Below are 14,541 nucleotides of genomic sequence, written 5' to 3' on the forward strand. Positions count from 1 at the left end.
ATTATTAGCTCCAAAGGTATAGTTCACCCGGAATCAAAATCTCGACTGCTCCACAAATTTACAATTTAAGTAATACATTGGTCGTCTCGTACGCTATGCGTTCGTGAATTAAAAACGAAAAACTGAATTTGCAGCATAGATCAATTCAGTAGCGCAGATAACATTAAATATTTATCTACGCAGCTTTTTCAGTATAACAGAAAAATGGCAAATTACTAGAAAATAATGGGCTGCAAGTCAAGGAGTATATTGAACCTATGGATTTTCCTTGAATAGCAACTATGCATTCGAAAGTATAAGCAGGAAGTTGTTTATTATATTCTGCATTTCTCTTGAAATAGTAATTTTTCATGTCAAATAATTAAACTACGGAAATATTTTCTCATTAGCAGTATTATTGCTTATTAATAAGACGCCCACGCAGGAAAAAAGAATAGAAGTAGCCAGAAAACTACAACGATCAGAAGTGGCAACATTCAACCTAATGTTATACGGTGCGTTTATTGAGCATTCACGTAGATTTTACACACAGCACAGTAATCAAGCCTATCATAATTCAAATTTAAATACGCGGACTGTACAGTTCTAATATTTTGCTAGAATTTAGGCATAAAGATGATCCTGCCAGTATGAAAACCGAAAATGAGTTGAGGTATTCTAATCGGCAATTAACGACACTGAAGCCAATTCGCTCAAAATACAAGCGGCCAATGACACATGTTAGTCAGGATGCTCTAATTTAAATTTAATTTTGTTCTCGCTTGGTGCATGATGTTTGCGCTCACCGCCATGCGCATACTGAGAAGATGAAAGTAAATACCGCACACTCAAGCGAGAATTTTGTGCGACAACTGCCTACCTACCTTAATTCAAAATCTAAAATTACTACATTGTTAAAATAAGGTGTGCATGCAACTATAACTTCACAATTACAAAGATGAAACACGTACAAGTTTTCGTAATTTCGAAGGGGAGACCAAACAACGTTCGGCGTCGCAAGACGCACGTTCAAAAACAAGTGAAGTGTCGCATTTCGAAGAGAGCTCTTTCATATCAAACGTATCATGGACACTGGTTACAACGCTCTTATTCAACAAAATTACTGAATTGTCGGAGCCAAAACTGCTCGATAGCAATAGATATAAAAAAGGTTAAAAACTTATCTCAAGTGTTAATAATTAAATTATACTATATATATATACACGAAAATTTCTCCCCAATATTAATAATAATATGATAATTATAATAATAAGACATATTAATGATAATTTATTGCGCTGAAACCCAACTTTTCCTAAGGGTTTAAACCCAGGCTACTTGGAGAACATAAATAGAAAAAAAATTAATATGATATCACAAAATTCCTTCATGAATAAGTTATAGAATCCGAACAATCTTAAACAATCTATTAAACAGAAAAAAATTTCCGCTATTTTATCGGAGTTCTGAAGATCGTCACTATATGCAAGAATATGCTCAGCTTACCTTAAACTCATAGCAGTGCAATATCATTACTCCAAAATGCAGTTAGCAAGAATTAAATTATTCACCTATATCAATTTCTATTTGCACGAAAATCCAAAAACATTTGATACCGAAGTTTATAAGATGAAACAAGCGGCCGATTAGTTGGCAAGAGCGAATGCTAATCTTTTCTCACAACGGCTCTCGTATTTAAAACGCTGGTCTCAGTCGCCAAATTCTATTACAATGTGCAATAGAATTCACACCTAAATTAGTATTTTTTCGCCAAAATAATGGGCTAAATAAATAATTGGAAGCATTCAAGATTAAATGCTTGAGCATAATTACAAATAATCGGTTCTGCTCTGCGGATGTACTGTAGTTTGGAAATACCTTTTAAAGAAACCAATTACTCAGTAAAACTTTTTTCGACGAAGAGACAAAGTGAATGAAAATGATCAGTGTTGACAATGATTTATTCACCTCCTAGTCCCACAATCTTCATCGAGCATTGCGTCAGGATGCAAAATGATGAAAGAAAAACTCAATAAAGGAGATTTATATTGAATACCTGCCTCAAGCGGTGGTACTGCCTCATTAAGTACAGGACTCACGCACCGTCAGGTTAGCTCTAATTATAGACGATACTCACAGGACACAGGATATCTGCTGATTTTCTCTTATCCACGCTCAGTAGTGATCTTTACAGAAGAGCGTATTCTGTTATATCGTCGTGACGTAAACTTCTTCGAAAGCTTCGTTGACATCTTTCAGTTATCGCAGCTCACTACGGTTTTCGTCATTGATGGATCAAGTCCATAAATTGGTTGGCTACTGTCTCGAGAGATAGTTGTATCTTGGGAAAATGAGATACAAGTAAGTTAGGCTCTTAAGTTGAACCAAAACCTTCGTAGTAGAAGTAGATGATGATCGTCCATTTGGTGTTAGGTTGACGTCTCAGGAGTCCCTGGTAGTCTGGGAAGTTACATTATAATAATTTAGGTTCTTACGATTAACTAATGTCTTTGTAGAAGCGTATGACAGTCCATTGATTATTCGGCTGACGTCTCAGGAGCTGCTGGTAGCCTGGCAAGTCACGTCCCCAGCGGCGCAAAGAACACGAGTGAGGGCGAGCGGTGAGGTTTCTTCAATGAAGTCTTCTCGTTGCTGCCTGGCGACGGCAGGAAGCTCATGGGCAGACGGTCGAGACTCGTCATGTCGGACCTGCATGTCATCTTAAGTGCATGAATTCTCCAAAGTAGAAATCATCATCAAAAAATACAGCCTTTATGTCATACCCAAAATCCGTTGTGAGTCATGCTAATCGAAAAACGGAAACCTAATCTCACTGCCATCAAATACTTACTATTGTGATCTTCAACTGTCCTCTACACAAACTCAGAACATTTTGGAATACACGATTGCTCAACAATGTTTACAGCCTTTTATTAATATGTTTTATAAAATTCGATTGTTACCTTCAGCACCAGCAGGATAGGTATTACTGTAACGAAGAAGGATTTAGTAGTTAAGTTTCAGAGTTGTGCAGACTGACCACTTTCTGGTTTAGATAGGAGATAACTGGATCCAAGCATGCAAAAATACTTTTAAATTGGGTTAGAACTCATTTAAACTATTTTACTAAATACTATATATCTCTGAAATACAAAGATGGATTTGTACTCACACTTGGCAATCGTTAAAGGGTATTTCAGTCTAAAGGTAACAGAAAATGAAAAAAATAAATGGTCAATAACTCAAATCAGCTACGGTTACAGTAGAAACATGATATAATAATGAGAGACAGTAAAAACATTAATAAAAGCTGTGCATCAAAGTAAAGATGCGCAGTATATTGTATTTTTCGATCGGATTTTAGTTTCAAATAATTCTGGGTAATTTTTAACGGTCGAACAGCAGGTGCGGAATTTTGAACTGGCACAAAGCAAACTGCTGATTTATTTGTTATGTAGTCACATAAGATGCAATCTCATGAACATTTGGATTAAGATAAAAAGATTGATCTAAGCATTGATAATCAGAAACAAATTTATTGTCAACATGCGCACAGTTTTAGGCGATGATATACGAGTATACACTGATCAGGCAAATCACTCGATCATTCCTTTTATTAAATAATCTTTTGAGAGCCGCCGGATAGACTTGAGAAAATTCTTTTAGAAACACAATCTTCTCCATACTGAAACAGTTTACATCATTCAAGCTTGATTTCGAATTTGACATAGAGGCATTAGGATTAAGGAAAGGACACGTAGAAATTATATGGTTAATTATTTAACAATTATTAAAAGTTTTCTACGGTTTCTGGTCGAGTTCAATCTTCTTTGCAGCTACATACGTTATACGTAAATCGCAAAAAGTCTCTGTTTGTTATGGAATTTCAAGCTCGTTTTGTTAGACTATTTTACCAGAAAGTATCGCCAGTCGCTTTAGAGGATTTGAGTGCAGGGTTAAAATAAAACTACAAATACTGATGTGGAACCAGGAATTAATTCTACAGGAATTCTATGAAGTAATAAGGGCAAAAAAGCGTTACCTACTGGTTCCTCCAGAACTGCAGCGAAGCGGCGTAGGAGAGAGAAGCAACAAAATGAGATCACAGCAGCTACGAACTGCAAGCCAAGCTTGTGTCAGGACAATAAACTTTTTAATTGGATTGATTATAAAAAGCCGTCCAATAAAGCGATCGCATTAAGCACACAAAATCAGATCACTGAAGCGTTTTGCAAGCTAAGCATCTAAATTTAGGTTTCATTTAAACCCAATTAATAAACAAGATTACTCAGCAAAAAATTTGACGATAAAAGCACATCCAGAACAACTGACGAGGTCTTAGAACGTCACTTATTAGGAATGAAAAGCAAAATGTTTTACTGAATTCGTAACGGAAAAATTACGATAATTATGATTTGAAAAACGAGCTGCATGAGTTTAATCAAGGAAAATGCCAGTATTTAAACAAAAATTCATCAGTGAAAACTCACTTCAAATTCTTGTAAAATTAAAGTGATTAGTTTATCTATTTATTATGATGTGTTTAAAAACAATTCTCAACTTTTGATACTCGTACAATGCATAATTTACCAAACAACCAGATCTATTTACAAATTCTTTGCAACACACACGAAAACCTATTTGAAATATTTGTGCGAGAAATCAGTAGAAGAGGCAGGTGGAAAGTCCTGCCATGTTGACCACACACTATGGCCCGACATTGCCGTTGTTCAAATTAGGGCTGCACAAAGAAGAAACATAGTTTGGCTTCTGGTGCTCGGTATGCTGTTTAACAACTAACTTCCCCTTAATAAGACAGATCGACTCATATAATGTGACAGTTACGGTGGCGTTCTGCACAACAAAGAATTACACCGAGTGTGAAGTGTTTGAAGGTGCCTAAGCAACATGTATTGTTGATAGCAAGTGCGTAAATCAACAAAATCATTCCGTATTCGTTGACAATTATCATTTGGTGTCATGTCCGTGAGTCGGCCTAGAATATTTCATCCGCGTTTGACAGGGGAAATATCACATTCTATTATGCTTAGTCTCTGCAAGAAGCATATACTCCCTGATATCGTCAGCATCCCGAAAGTTGCGGTTACAACCTAACTTCATCCGAAACTAAAACTTGTCTAGAGCGGTCAACCCGCGGGTTGTTACACGAACTGCCGCTCTCAAGTCACTAAATTGCCGTCTTTAGTAAGTAATCTATAGCTGACCTCTTGAATTTTCGTACAAATTCGAAAATATCTCTACAGCAGACTTGGCTGTACACCTATAGCACACATTGGGTGTACACCTACAGCTGTGTCATCAGGCTCATTACAGAGCTGCTGTACACCTACAGCTGTGCCATCAGGCTCATTACAGAGCTGCTGTGCAAAAATCGAAGGTTTGCAGGTTTTCTGATCATCTAGTGAACGAGTATTGTCCAGTTTGGTTTGAACTTGAAATCGCGTTTGAACTCCTAGTTCAGCACCAACACAAAGTGCAATCCGTATACTCAGATAATTCTGGTGTCAGACGAGCTTCATTCAAAGTAACGTTCGAAATAAAAGAAGGATTAAATAAAAGAACATGTGGGGGTGAAAAACTTGACTATTCGTTGTAAAAATAAACGAGGATCGTGCGAGGTGGGGTACCAAAGAAACAGGCAGAGACTCGTGTTCTACAAATGGGCGAATTTTTCTACACTAGAATAACAGAAACTAAAGAGTCTCCAATTGCTTCTAATCGGAACACCTTTCCAAGCAGGTAGCAAAGAAGCAGCCGAAAGCAAAAGATAGTCACGGAGATACACTAAAGTGAATAATGGGAAAAGTAACAAGAAATTCCACGCTAAATTAATAATATCAGGAAATTTGTTGAAAACGGAATCAGGATGCAGAGACAGAAATTTGTGATGCTGTTTCGTTTCTTGCACCAAAAATTTGTTTGGTGCCAAATTTATAAAAATTTGAGGGAAATTGCCATTGAAATCTTCGGCCATCCGTGTTGACTTCAGATGACCATTGAAAGCCTCTAATTTCCAATTGCCATGCATACTACCATGCGTTCCATCCCCTTGAGAGCTGCCATATATCACAGATAAGGTCTTTAATTTCCTAGTAATATCATTGCGGCAGATTAGAAATTCTTTGAATGTATCAAAATTTTAAATAAATAATAATGATACTAGGAGTAGTACAGCAGCTGACATCAATCATTACCAGAGATTTGTTATACAAGAGCGAGTAAGTCTCCCTGAGATGGCTGAACTATCAAGTATAGACATGCGAGGTGCTAGCAGACCAAGAGTAGAGTGGAAGTACGAGAGCTACTCTGGAGATCATCAACAAAAGTAAATATTCGAACCAATAACAAGAGTCAACATAAAGGAAGATAGAGATTGCAACAACGTAAATTCAATCATGCAAGTTACTTAAATAACAAAATGTTAAAAAATTCACAGTTAGCAAAAATTGATAATCTATGAACGTGGGAATATTAAAAGAATTTATATATAATTTGAATAGGACAAACGGTTCCAAGTTTATATTTTATGAAACAATAAAGCGGAAAATTCGTTTATTTTGGCTTGTATATTTTTATCGAAATTTTTGAACAAACGAGTTTATAGACAAAAATTGGTTTCCTGTTTCAACCTTTTAAGAGGAAACTAATACAAACTTCAAAGCATGGATACATGCATCAAATTTTGATGAGACATTCCGAAGATTAAGTTAAACTAATTTGAATATTTAGGTTTCGAACAATAATAATCGTAACTGATAATCAAAAAGCGATTAGATGAGCGGTTAGCCGACAATTATCGCGAAGAAATAAACAAATTATAGGTCCTCAATAGTCACAAATAATCTCTGACGAGGCGTAAGTGCGATAAAAATACAGAACAAAACTAAAACAAGAAAAATAAAAAACCAAGTCGCTGATTTAATTGAATATGATGATCGCAGAAAAAGTGCGACCTGAATTTCGAACGCTAAAGTTAAAGGAGAAAGCAAGACTTAGTTTAATATCGTTGGCCATCTCGAGCTCCTTCACAACATATTTTCAACATATAAGAGAGTTCACATGAGACTCACATGCTTATTTTCGAGAATCTCAAAGATCAGGAGCGACATGCAAGGTATCACTTGATAAATTAAACAGCTAGTACGCCACACAAACTACACAATGGTCTATACAGATACAGGTATACACAGTAATTACATGCATATGTTTAGTACGGTAAACGCCCTGCCAATATTTGCACAGCAGTCGAAACCTCCAAACTTTACCATCTTATGATTATTTTTGACCAGCTCTCCAAATCTTGCGATTGTCATAGGGGAAATTTTCACTTAAATTTTGATAATCATCCACATCAAAAAAGAAACCATCCAACCAAACTAAGGTATATATTCTTAGGCATCTTTAATCAGTGAAGTAAAATTTGAGGTAAAAAATAATATCAATTTAATTACCTACAATGAGCCTTCCCATGGTTAGAAGCGATTGAATCCCAACCAGTCTTAAATGAAATATTGACACATCGGGAGGACCTATTAGGGTCATACAACGCTAAAAGACCCAATCATTTGATCAGATCATCATATCATAATAAAATATCTATAAACATTAAAAAATACAGCTGCATTATGATGGAGACCCCAACACTCAAATTGAGGTGGAGCATAAGCAGCGCCATCCAACTCCAGTGCACTTATGTTCCTCAGCGCAATTTCCAGATTATCAGCTAATGACAGAGCGTTTATCGTCGTCACGTCAGGGATTTATGCATAAATATAATACATGTATACTAACGAGAAATAATAAAACCATCAAACCAAACGAGCAAGATGCAGACCAGCGCAATTGCTGCTATTTGAAGCCTAACAATAAGTTCACGTTTCCTTAATACGCGTACAAATCAAGCAAGTAAGGTACAACATGGGAGAAAATCACTAACGATTTCAGAGAAAAAATCAGGACCGTGCATGGATGGAATCAAGGAACCACGCGTTACATTAACAAATACAAATTGAAATCTGACTCTCTCTGACTAACTTAATAGATCTTAAGAGAGATCGGCATAAAAATAGGTTGTAAAAAGAAGGAGTTGTTAGTAGACGGTTGTAATCAGTGGCAGTATTAATCATCATCGTATTTATTTGAAATGAATATTGAATGGAGTAAGTTAATTTATTTTGACAAATGTTGCTCAAACAGAAAACGACTTTCAAAGTTTACACAGAGAAATTCTGAAGGGTCATAAAACGGAAGGAAAAAATATTGAGCGGAAGAACTGCAAGGAAAATGACCATCAATTAAAAGAAATACAAGATGGGACGGCATTTATCGGTTACCAGCCGCCGGGAAAAAAATTCTGAGTAAAAACTGATTACTTTACAAGTTACAACATAAAATACTGGTTGAGAATTGAGCCCTCAACTGGTGTTTTCTATACGATAAATAATTTTCTGCCATTATTTATCATCTGGCGCCGATCGATTCCCAAACCCTCATGGCAAGATTGTTAAGCGCTACTTATATCAAACCATCAGATCTTTACTGTAGCATGGGCGGCTGTAGGTTTCCCTATCAGCTACGGTAACAATAAAATGCTGCTTAGCCCGACGAGGATCACAAGAGCCTGATTGGTTTTCAACAGACGAGGAAATACGAAGTTCAAAGTAGTGTTGTCTAGACTTAGTCAGGATGCATCCAGATAAGATATTTCTGATTTCATTGTTCCGGCGATCGCTAAACGCTAAATATATTAAAGGGCTAGCATACGCACGCAGCATTTCTAGTTTGAATGTTTGAAGTGTTCACAGCTCCGTGAGTGAACGGTTTAAAACGTTAAAGTAAACATTTTAGAGTAACTTTGAACAGTCAAAGTCAACAGTTTTTGGGTTCTTGCACAGCCATGCTAAACATCCACATCGAGTTAGGCGCGTATCCAACTGTGAATCATCAACCACGAACCGACATTTCAAAAATATACAGAAATTCCGAGTCTGCTTCGCAGTAATAGTTATTGCTGAGCGGGAGCCACCAAACTGATATGTCTATGGCATAGAATAATGGTGACAGCTGATAGTTTTGATCACAGTGGGCCACATCACAGAGTGTTAGTCAAAAATATTAGATGTTGCTTCAATCTAGCAACGTAGACCCGATAAATTGACGAATTTACTGTAAACAACTTTGTAAAATATTGAAGTTTGTAAAATATTGAATCTGCAATATCACCAGCGATTCATAAAAGAAAGTTAGAAAGAAACAGCCTTACAACATTGGAAGACAACATCAAACTACTGTGCAAAATCCATTATCTCTCAAACGTTTGCCATACAAACTATTGAGAAGATATCAGCGGGTTTTCACCTTACAAAATGCTGTTTTTCGAAATAGGAACTCAGGAGCAAAATTTGCTCGGAATTAATGCTATAAGTTCATTACAGATACTACTGCAACAGATCAACACATAGAAAGCTTTCGCAGGAAAGGAAAACAAAGCTTTTTCTAGAATCAAGGCGAAGGCAAAACTAAATGAATGAGTCTCGGATTTTCGTCGAAATATGACTTAAAAGTGCGCAAAATCGCCTCAATTAGAAGATTTAGATTCATCAATTAATCCCTGAGACTTGAAAACCCGACTGCCGTGACAGATCTTGAAAAAAATTAATAAAGCAGACGGTTTTCCAGACCGGACAGAAATGAGATCGGAATTGTGACGGGGAAACGTATGAAACAAAAACAATGAAAAAGCAGACGAGCAACCAAATAAATGGGCCTTCAACAAAGCAAGGCTGAGAGTGAAGAAAATCAAATACAGGTAGTGGAACTTTCAACCCAGACGAGGAGCTGCGATTATAAATTAGTGATGCAGATTATTAGAGGTGACATCTAGGTAGTTAGAAGTCAACTAGATAACGATAAAAATTAATCGTAATTTCAGGTTATGGAATATAACACTATGACCTGTTCCGGATAGGGAAACTAACTTGATAGATAACATAATAAAAAACAAAGCAGGCAACCACTTTAGTTAAGAAGAAAAAGTTCATAGTTTGGTTTAGGTGTGTAGTGATGCTGGAGAAAAATCTTCCGGCGATAAGGTTATTGTTTGTCAGGAAGTGCTATTGCTGGGCTGAGACAAGGAGAGTTCTCCTAATAATCAGCTAATAACTGCTGATGTCACGCGATAAAAAGCTCACACGGAGCTGTGACGAGTTCCATCTGGACTAGGCAATACGAATGCAGGGCTAGGAAGTGTTAATGCTGGCCTGGGGCGTGAGATGAGCTCCCTGACTGTGTACCTTGGCCGACAAGAAAGTGTGCAGTATGAAGACGAACGGCTTGGGGTTGCTCTTGAGGTCCAGTTCCTGCAACACAAAACAACCATGAGGAACTCTAAACTTTAGAGCAAGCATTTTAATGGTTGTCTTCCCACTACTGCAGTATCTTAACTTGCTCACTAGTGTTGATCTCACGCTTTTTAAACCCAATCTTTGACAGAGTCATAGCTTTTTTTTTCATTATTTCTACAGACAGCCTCATCACTCACTACGTCGTTCTCGCCCTCAAATCTAAGCAAGAGCATCCTGACGCCGTCGTCCCACGAGAGCCTGAGCTTGTGGAAAGGATGTGCCCAGAGGAGCCGGCATCCTACGGCTCCTGCAGCAGCAGCGGAGCCAGGAGTGCAGGAGGCAGCGGCAGAATAAAGCAAGAAGCCGTCCTCGTGGTGGAGTACGAGCTTGCACTCAGTTCGCTGCCACTCGCAAACTGCTCAGTATTAACACTCACTGAGCAAATTATTATCAGAGACGACTAGAATTTAAAATCAAAGAAATCCTTAAGTAAATTCACAAAGTCGTCACTGAAAACGTTTCAAAGACGGGCACGACACCGTCATCAGTTTATAAAAAATTTATAGAATGGTTACGTTGGCGGCTACGGTTAGTTAGTTAGTTTAGTGGCCACATGTTTACTGGCGCTTCAGCTATTTAGCTATCTCGCCCCGAAAGCAGGGTTGGCGATTTTTTTGATTTAAAAAAAAAAAAATCAAAAAAATAAAAAATCAATGATTTTTTTTATTTTTTTCACGATTTATTTGATTTTTTTGATTTTTTCAACTTTTTTGTCTTTTTGGCGTGTTATTTTTTATGTTGCAATTAGCCTATTAACAATAACAGTATATGGATCATAATGGATGGCTAAAAAGGGCACTTATTGCCTTCAATAATGGCCAACAGGCCAAGGTGATGTTTACCACTTAGGGATTTTTGGGTAAACAATTATTAGTACTATGTCTATTCATTAGCTTTGTAAAGTTTGTATGGAGCAAGGTAATAAGCTAAATATTGACCATTTAACTGGCTTCAATATACAAAAACACTTCAGGAATGCAGATCTGCTAAACATTGAAGAGTCACATAACAGATAGGTAGCTGATATAGCACAGTGCACAGCACTATCAATAGATCTACTAGTTTTATGTCCTATAAATCTACCAGACTCTAAATCAATATATAACAAATAGTCAAATAGTTAAAGACTACTTATAGCCTTATAAGAATTAGCTAAGCTGCTAGCTACGTACAATGTATTGCACACTTGATGCCTCTGTACCAAAAATATTCAATTTATTGAAACCTAATACACACTAAAGGCAACAAGTTTATATACCAATTTGTCATTTATAGTACATTTATACTAAACCATGAATAACAATACCTCAATATAAATTAAAGACTGCCACTCAATATATTTAAATATATGAAAAAATCAAAAAATCAAAAAAATCGAAAAAATCAAAAAATCATGATTTTTTTATAAAAAAATCAAGTGATTTAATCACATGATTTAATCATTTTGATTTAATCATTGCCAACCCTGCCCGAAAGTCAAGATGAACATCACCAAAGAGGTGGAAGGTCTCAGTTATCAAAAGTTTCTCGAATCAAAAAGTGTTCATCACCCACAAGGGGCGGAAGGTCAGGTCTCAGATGTCCAGCCCGCTGAAGCTGGCTCGAAGGAAGCAGCGTTAGCATCTCAAAAGAGACGAATTGACAAGGAGGGACAGGTGAAAAGCAACAGAAACGAAGACGCTCGAACAAGAGGTCGCTTACACGGGACGTCGGCCGCCCGCACGAGAGAGACAGAGAAGGGAAATGTAAGGAATCCTACCTACATAATAACTTAACCCCACAACTGAGACCTGCAGTCAGACACCGCGAGCTCAGCGGTGGGGCGCTCAGGAACAATCCCCCTAGGAACGCGAAATCCCACGTTTGCGGCTATGCTAATTTTTTAAATTGGAGTATACAAACTTTCAAACAGTTGACATCGAAGATGCATTATCAATAACATTGACTGGCACATACAGAAAAGTCTGGCGTGTACGACAAGAAAATAAACTTGTAGACAGCGCAGAGAGACACTTAGTAAGTCAAATATACTGCGTTTCATACTATAGAAGAGCCTAACTCCTTGATATAAGATGAAAAATACTGTGTTACTCAGGGATAACTCACAGCAGGCGACTTCCTTCTGCCTGTGCACAGCAGCGTGCGCGCCCTGCACCAACACGCGCACCCACTGCGCCAGGTCTCGCTGGGTGTCGTGACGGAACACACAGCAGGACACGCCTGCAATACAACAAACATATAATATTGTAAAAATAGTAATAATAATAAAATGCGTGCCGAGTTGCAGTTGTCAGATGTTCTGCGGTCCTACGGTCGTACATAGTCTTTCTTCACTACGGCCGTAAATCGTCCTTCTTTCCAATTTATTATTCGAACCTGAAATTGACTCGTGTTTTTCACTCTTGAATGAGCCGTCATAAACGGCGTGGTGATCGTTGAAAACTAGCCCTATCAGAAAACTAGCCTCATCGTTGCGGTTCGACACAATTTTTTTTGTAAAAATCTTGTATTTATCACCTGTCGACGAACACGGCCCAGTGTGGCGATCATTGAAGACAAGGATAAAATATCATGAATTGGATTGCTTCTATTAATATTTTCATACGACGTTCCTCACGATGTTATGCCCCCACAAAACATTTTTACGCAATCTTCCTAATGATATTATGCTTCTATTTAGCATTTGAGTGTTATTTTTTTATGATTTCATGCACCTATAGAACATTTTCATACTATGTTCCAAGTATGTTGTGCTAACTTGTGACATTGCGCTGGTATAGAACATTTTCGTGCACATGGAGTTATAATTGATTGCGCACGACTCGGAGTTTGGTCCACCTAAATTATGGAAATTTAATGACTGAAATTAACAACGTGAACAAGATATGGAATAATTATAGTAATTATAATTTGGAATATTTATTGCTTACAGCCCGGGCTCCCTGATGCGAAGTGGATCTCACTTGAGTAATGCGGAAATTAAAAGGAGGTAAAATGTTGCTAGCAGAAACTCCACTTAACTAAGAATTTGCATTATACATCTTACGATATTAAAAAAATAAACATATGTCCATGAGTGAAACGAATTGAGTAAGCCAGCAGAATTCTGCCATGTGAAGTCGGTAGCGGCATTAATAATATATTACCTTCAGCGGTGCCACACCGCACGGTCATGGTGATGTCAGAGGAGGTGATGGAAGGAGTGGAGGAGGACGAGGAGCAGTTGGTGTTGGTGGTGGAGGACTTCTCGCCTCCACCGGCACTGCTGCGGTGCAGCGAGCCTGTCTTGCTCGTCGAATTCACCACCCTAAGCAAACAAATGTATTTTAGCCAAAATAATATACATTTTTACAGAGAGAGTAATGTATTTACTGCAGAGAAATAAGAGAACGTACAAAATTAAAAATATTTTATAAAAATAAGGCATACAAACTTCTTAATTAGAACACCTTCTCTTTAGAAATAAAAGAGATATATTTTGAAACACTTGAACATTATGAATGAAGTAAATATATTAGAAGTGATTAAGAATCTAAATAACTTGAGCAGAACGGAATGAAGTTCATCGAGAATACACGTCCGCAACAAACAAATACCCTCCATCAATTTATCAATCAGATGTTCCATTCATTCACAACTCTGGCAAAAGATAAATAAGTTCAAATGTCATTAGATTGCTTGAAAAGCAGATTAGCCATAAATTTAAAAACAAAGAATAAACCACATAGATTCCAAATCTATTTATAGAATACGTTTTGGATCTGACGATGGAGCTAAAGTCCAAACGTTTCTATAAGATATATTAAATTTGTGTGGGTTATTTTTGGGTTTTGAATTTCTAATGAGCATTTAACTTTTTTGTTTTAGGCTTAAGTAATTAGGATTGAGCTCAGTGCGCCGATACGGTAATTGTAGAGGGCGGTAACGGTAATAAACAGTGGTCAGCAGAAAGACAACAATACCGAGTGGCCAGCAGGACAACAATACCGAGTGGCCAGCAGAAAAACAATACCGAGTGGCCAGCAGGAGGACAACAATACCGAGTGGCCAGCAGAAAGACAACAATACCAAGTGACCAGCAGAAAGACAACAATACCGAGTGGCCAGCAGAAAGACAACAATACCGAGTGGCCAGCAG

At 37.4% G+C, this 14,541-nt stretch overlaps 1 protein-coding gene across 5 annotated transcripts in view; it reads right to left on the reverse strand.

Moving 5' to 3' along the window:
- Positions 1-1,221: 1,221 nt before the first annotated feature.
- Positions 1,222-14,541, reverse strand: part of LOC108676119 (beta-2-syntrophin) — a 22,001-nt gene continuing 8,681 nt past the window's right edge. For 2 of the 5 annotated variants that reach the window (XM_047881853.1, XM_047881852.1), the window contains exons 8-12: positions 13,550-13,710; positions 12,510-12,623; positions 10,541-10,758; positions 10,293-10,358; positions 1,222-2,688 (exon numbers count right to left, since the gene is read on the reverse strand). In XM_047881853.1, the coding sequence (XP_047737809.1) occupies positions 2,533-2,688; positions 10,293-10,358; positions 10,541-10,758; positions 12,510-12,623; positions 13,550-13,710 (715 nt within the window). In that variant the 3' untranslated portion in view covers positions 1,222-2,532. Of the gene's footprint in view, positions 2,689-4,021; positions 4,040-6,543; positions 10,359-10,540; positions 10,759-12,509; positions 12,624-13,549; positions 13,711-14,541 lie in introns of those variants that run through there. The other 3 variants (XM_018164157.2, XM_047881854.1, XM_047881855.1) reach the window with 3 other exon arrangements.

Source organism: Hyalella azteca, unplaced genomic scaffold (genome assembly GCF_000764305.2).
Source record: "Hyalella azteca isolate HAZT.00-mixed unplaced genomic scaffold, Hazt_2.0.2 contig9001, whole genome shotgun sequence".
Taxonomy (NCBI): Eukaryota; Metazoa; Arthropoda; class Malacostraca; order Amphipoda; family Hyalellidae; genus Hyalella; species Hyalella azteca.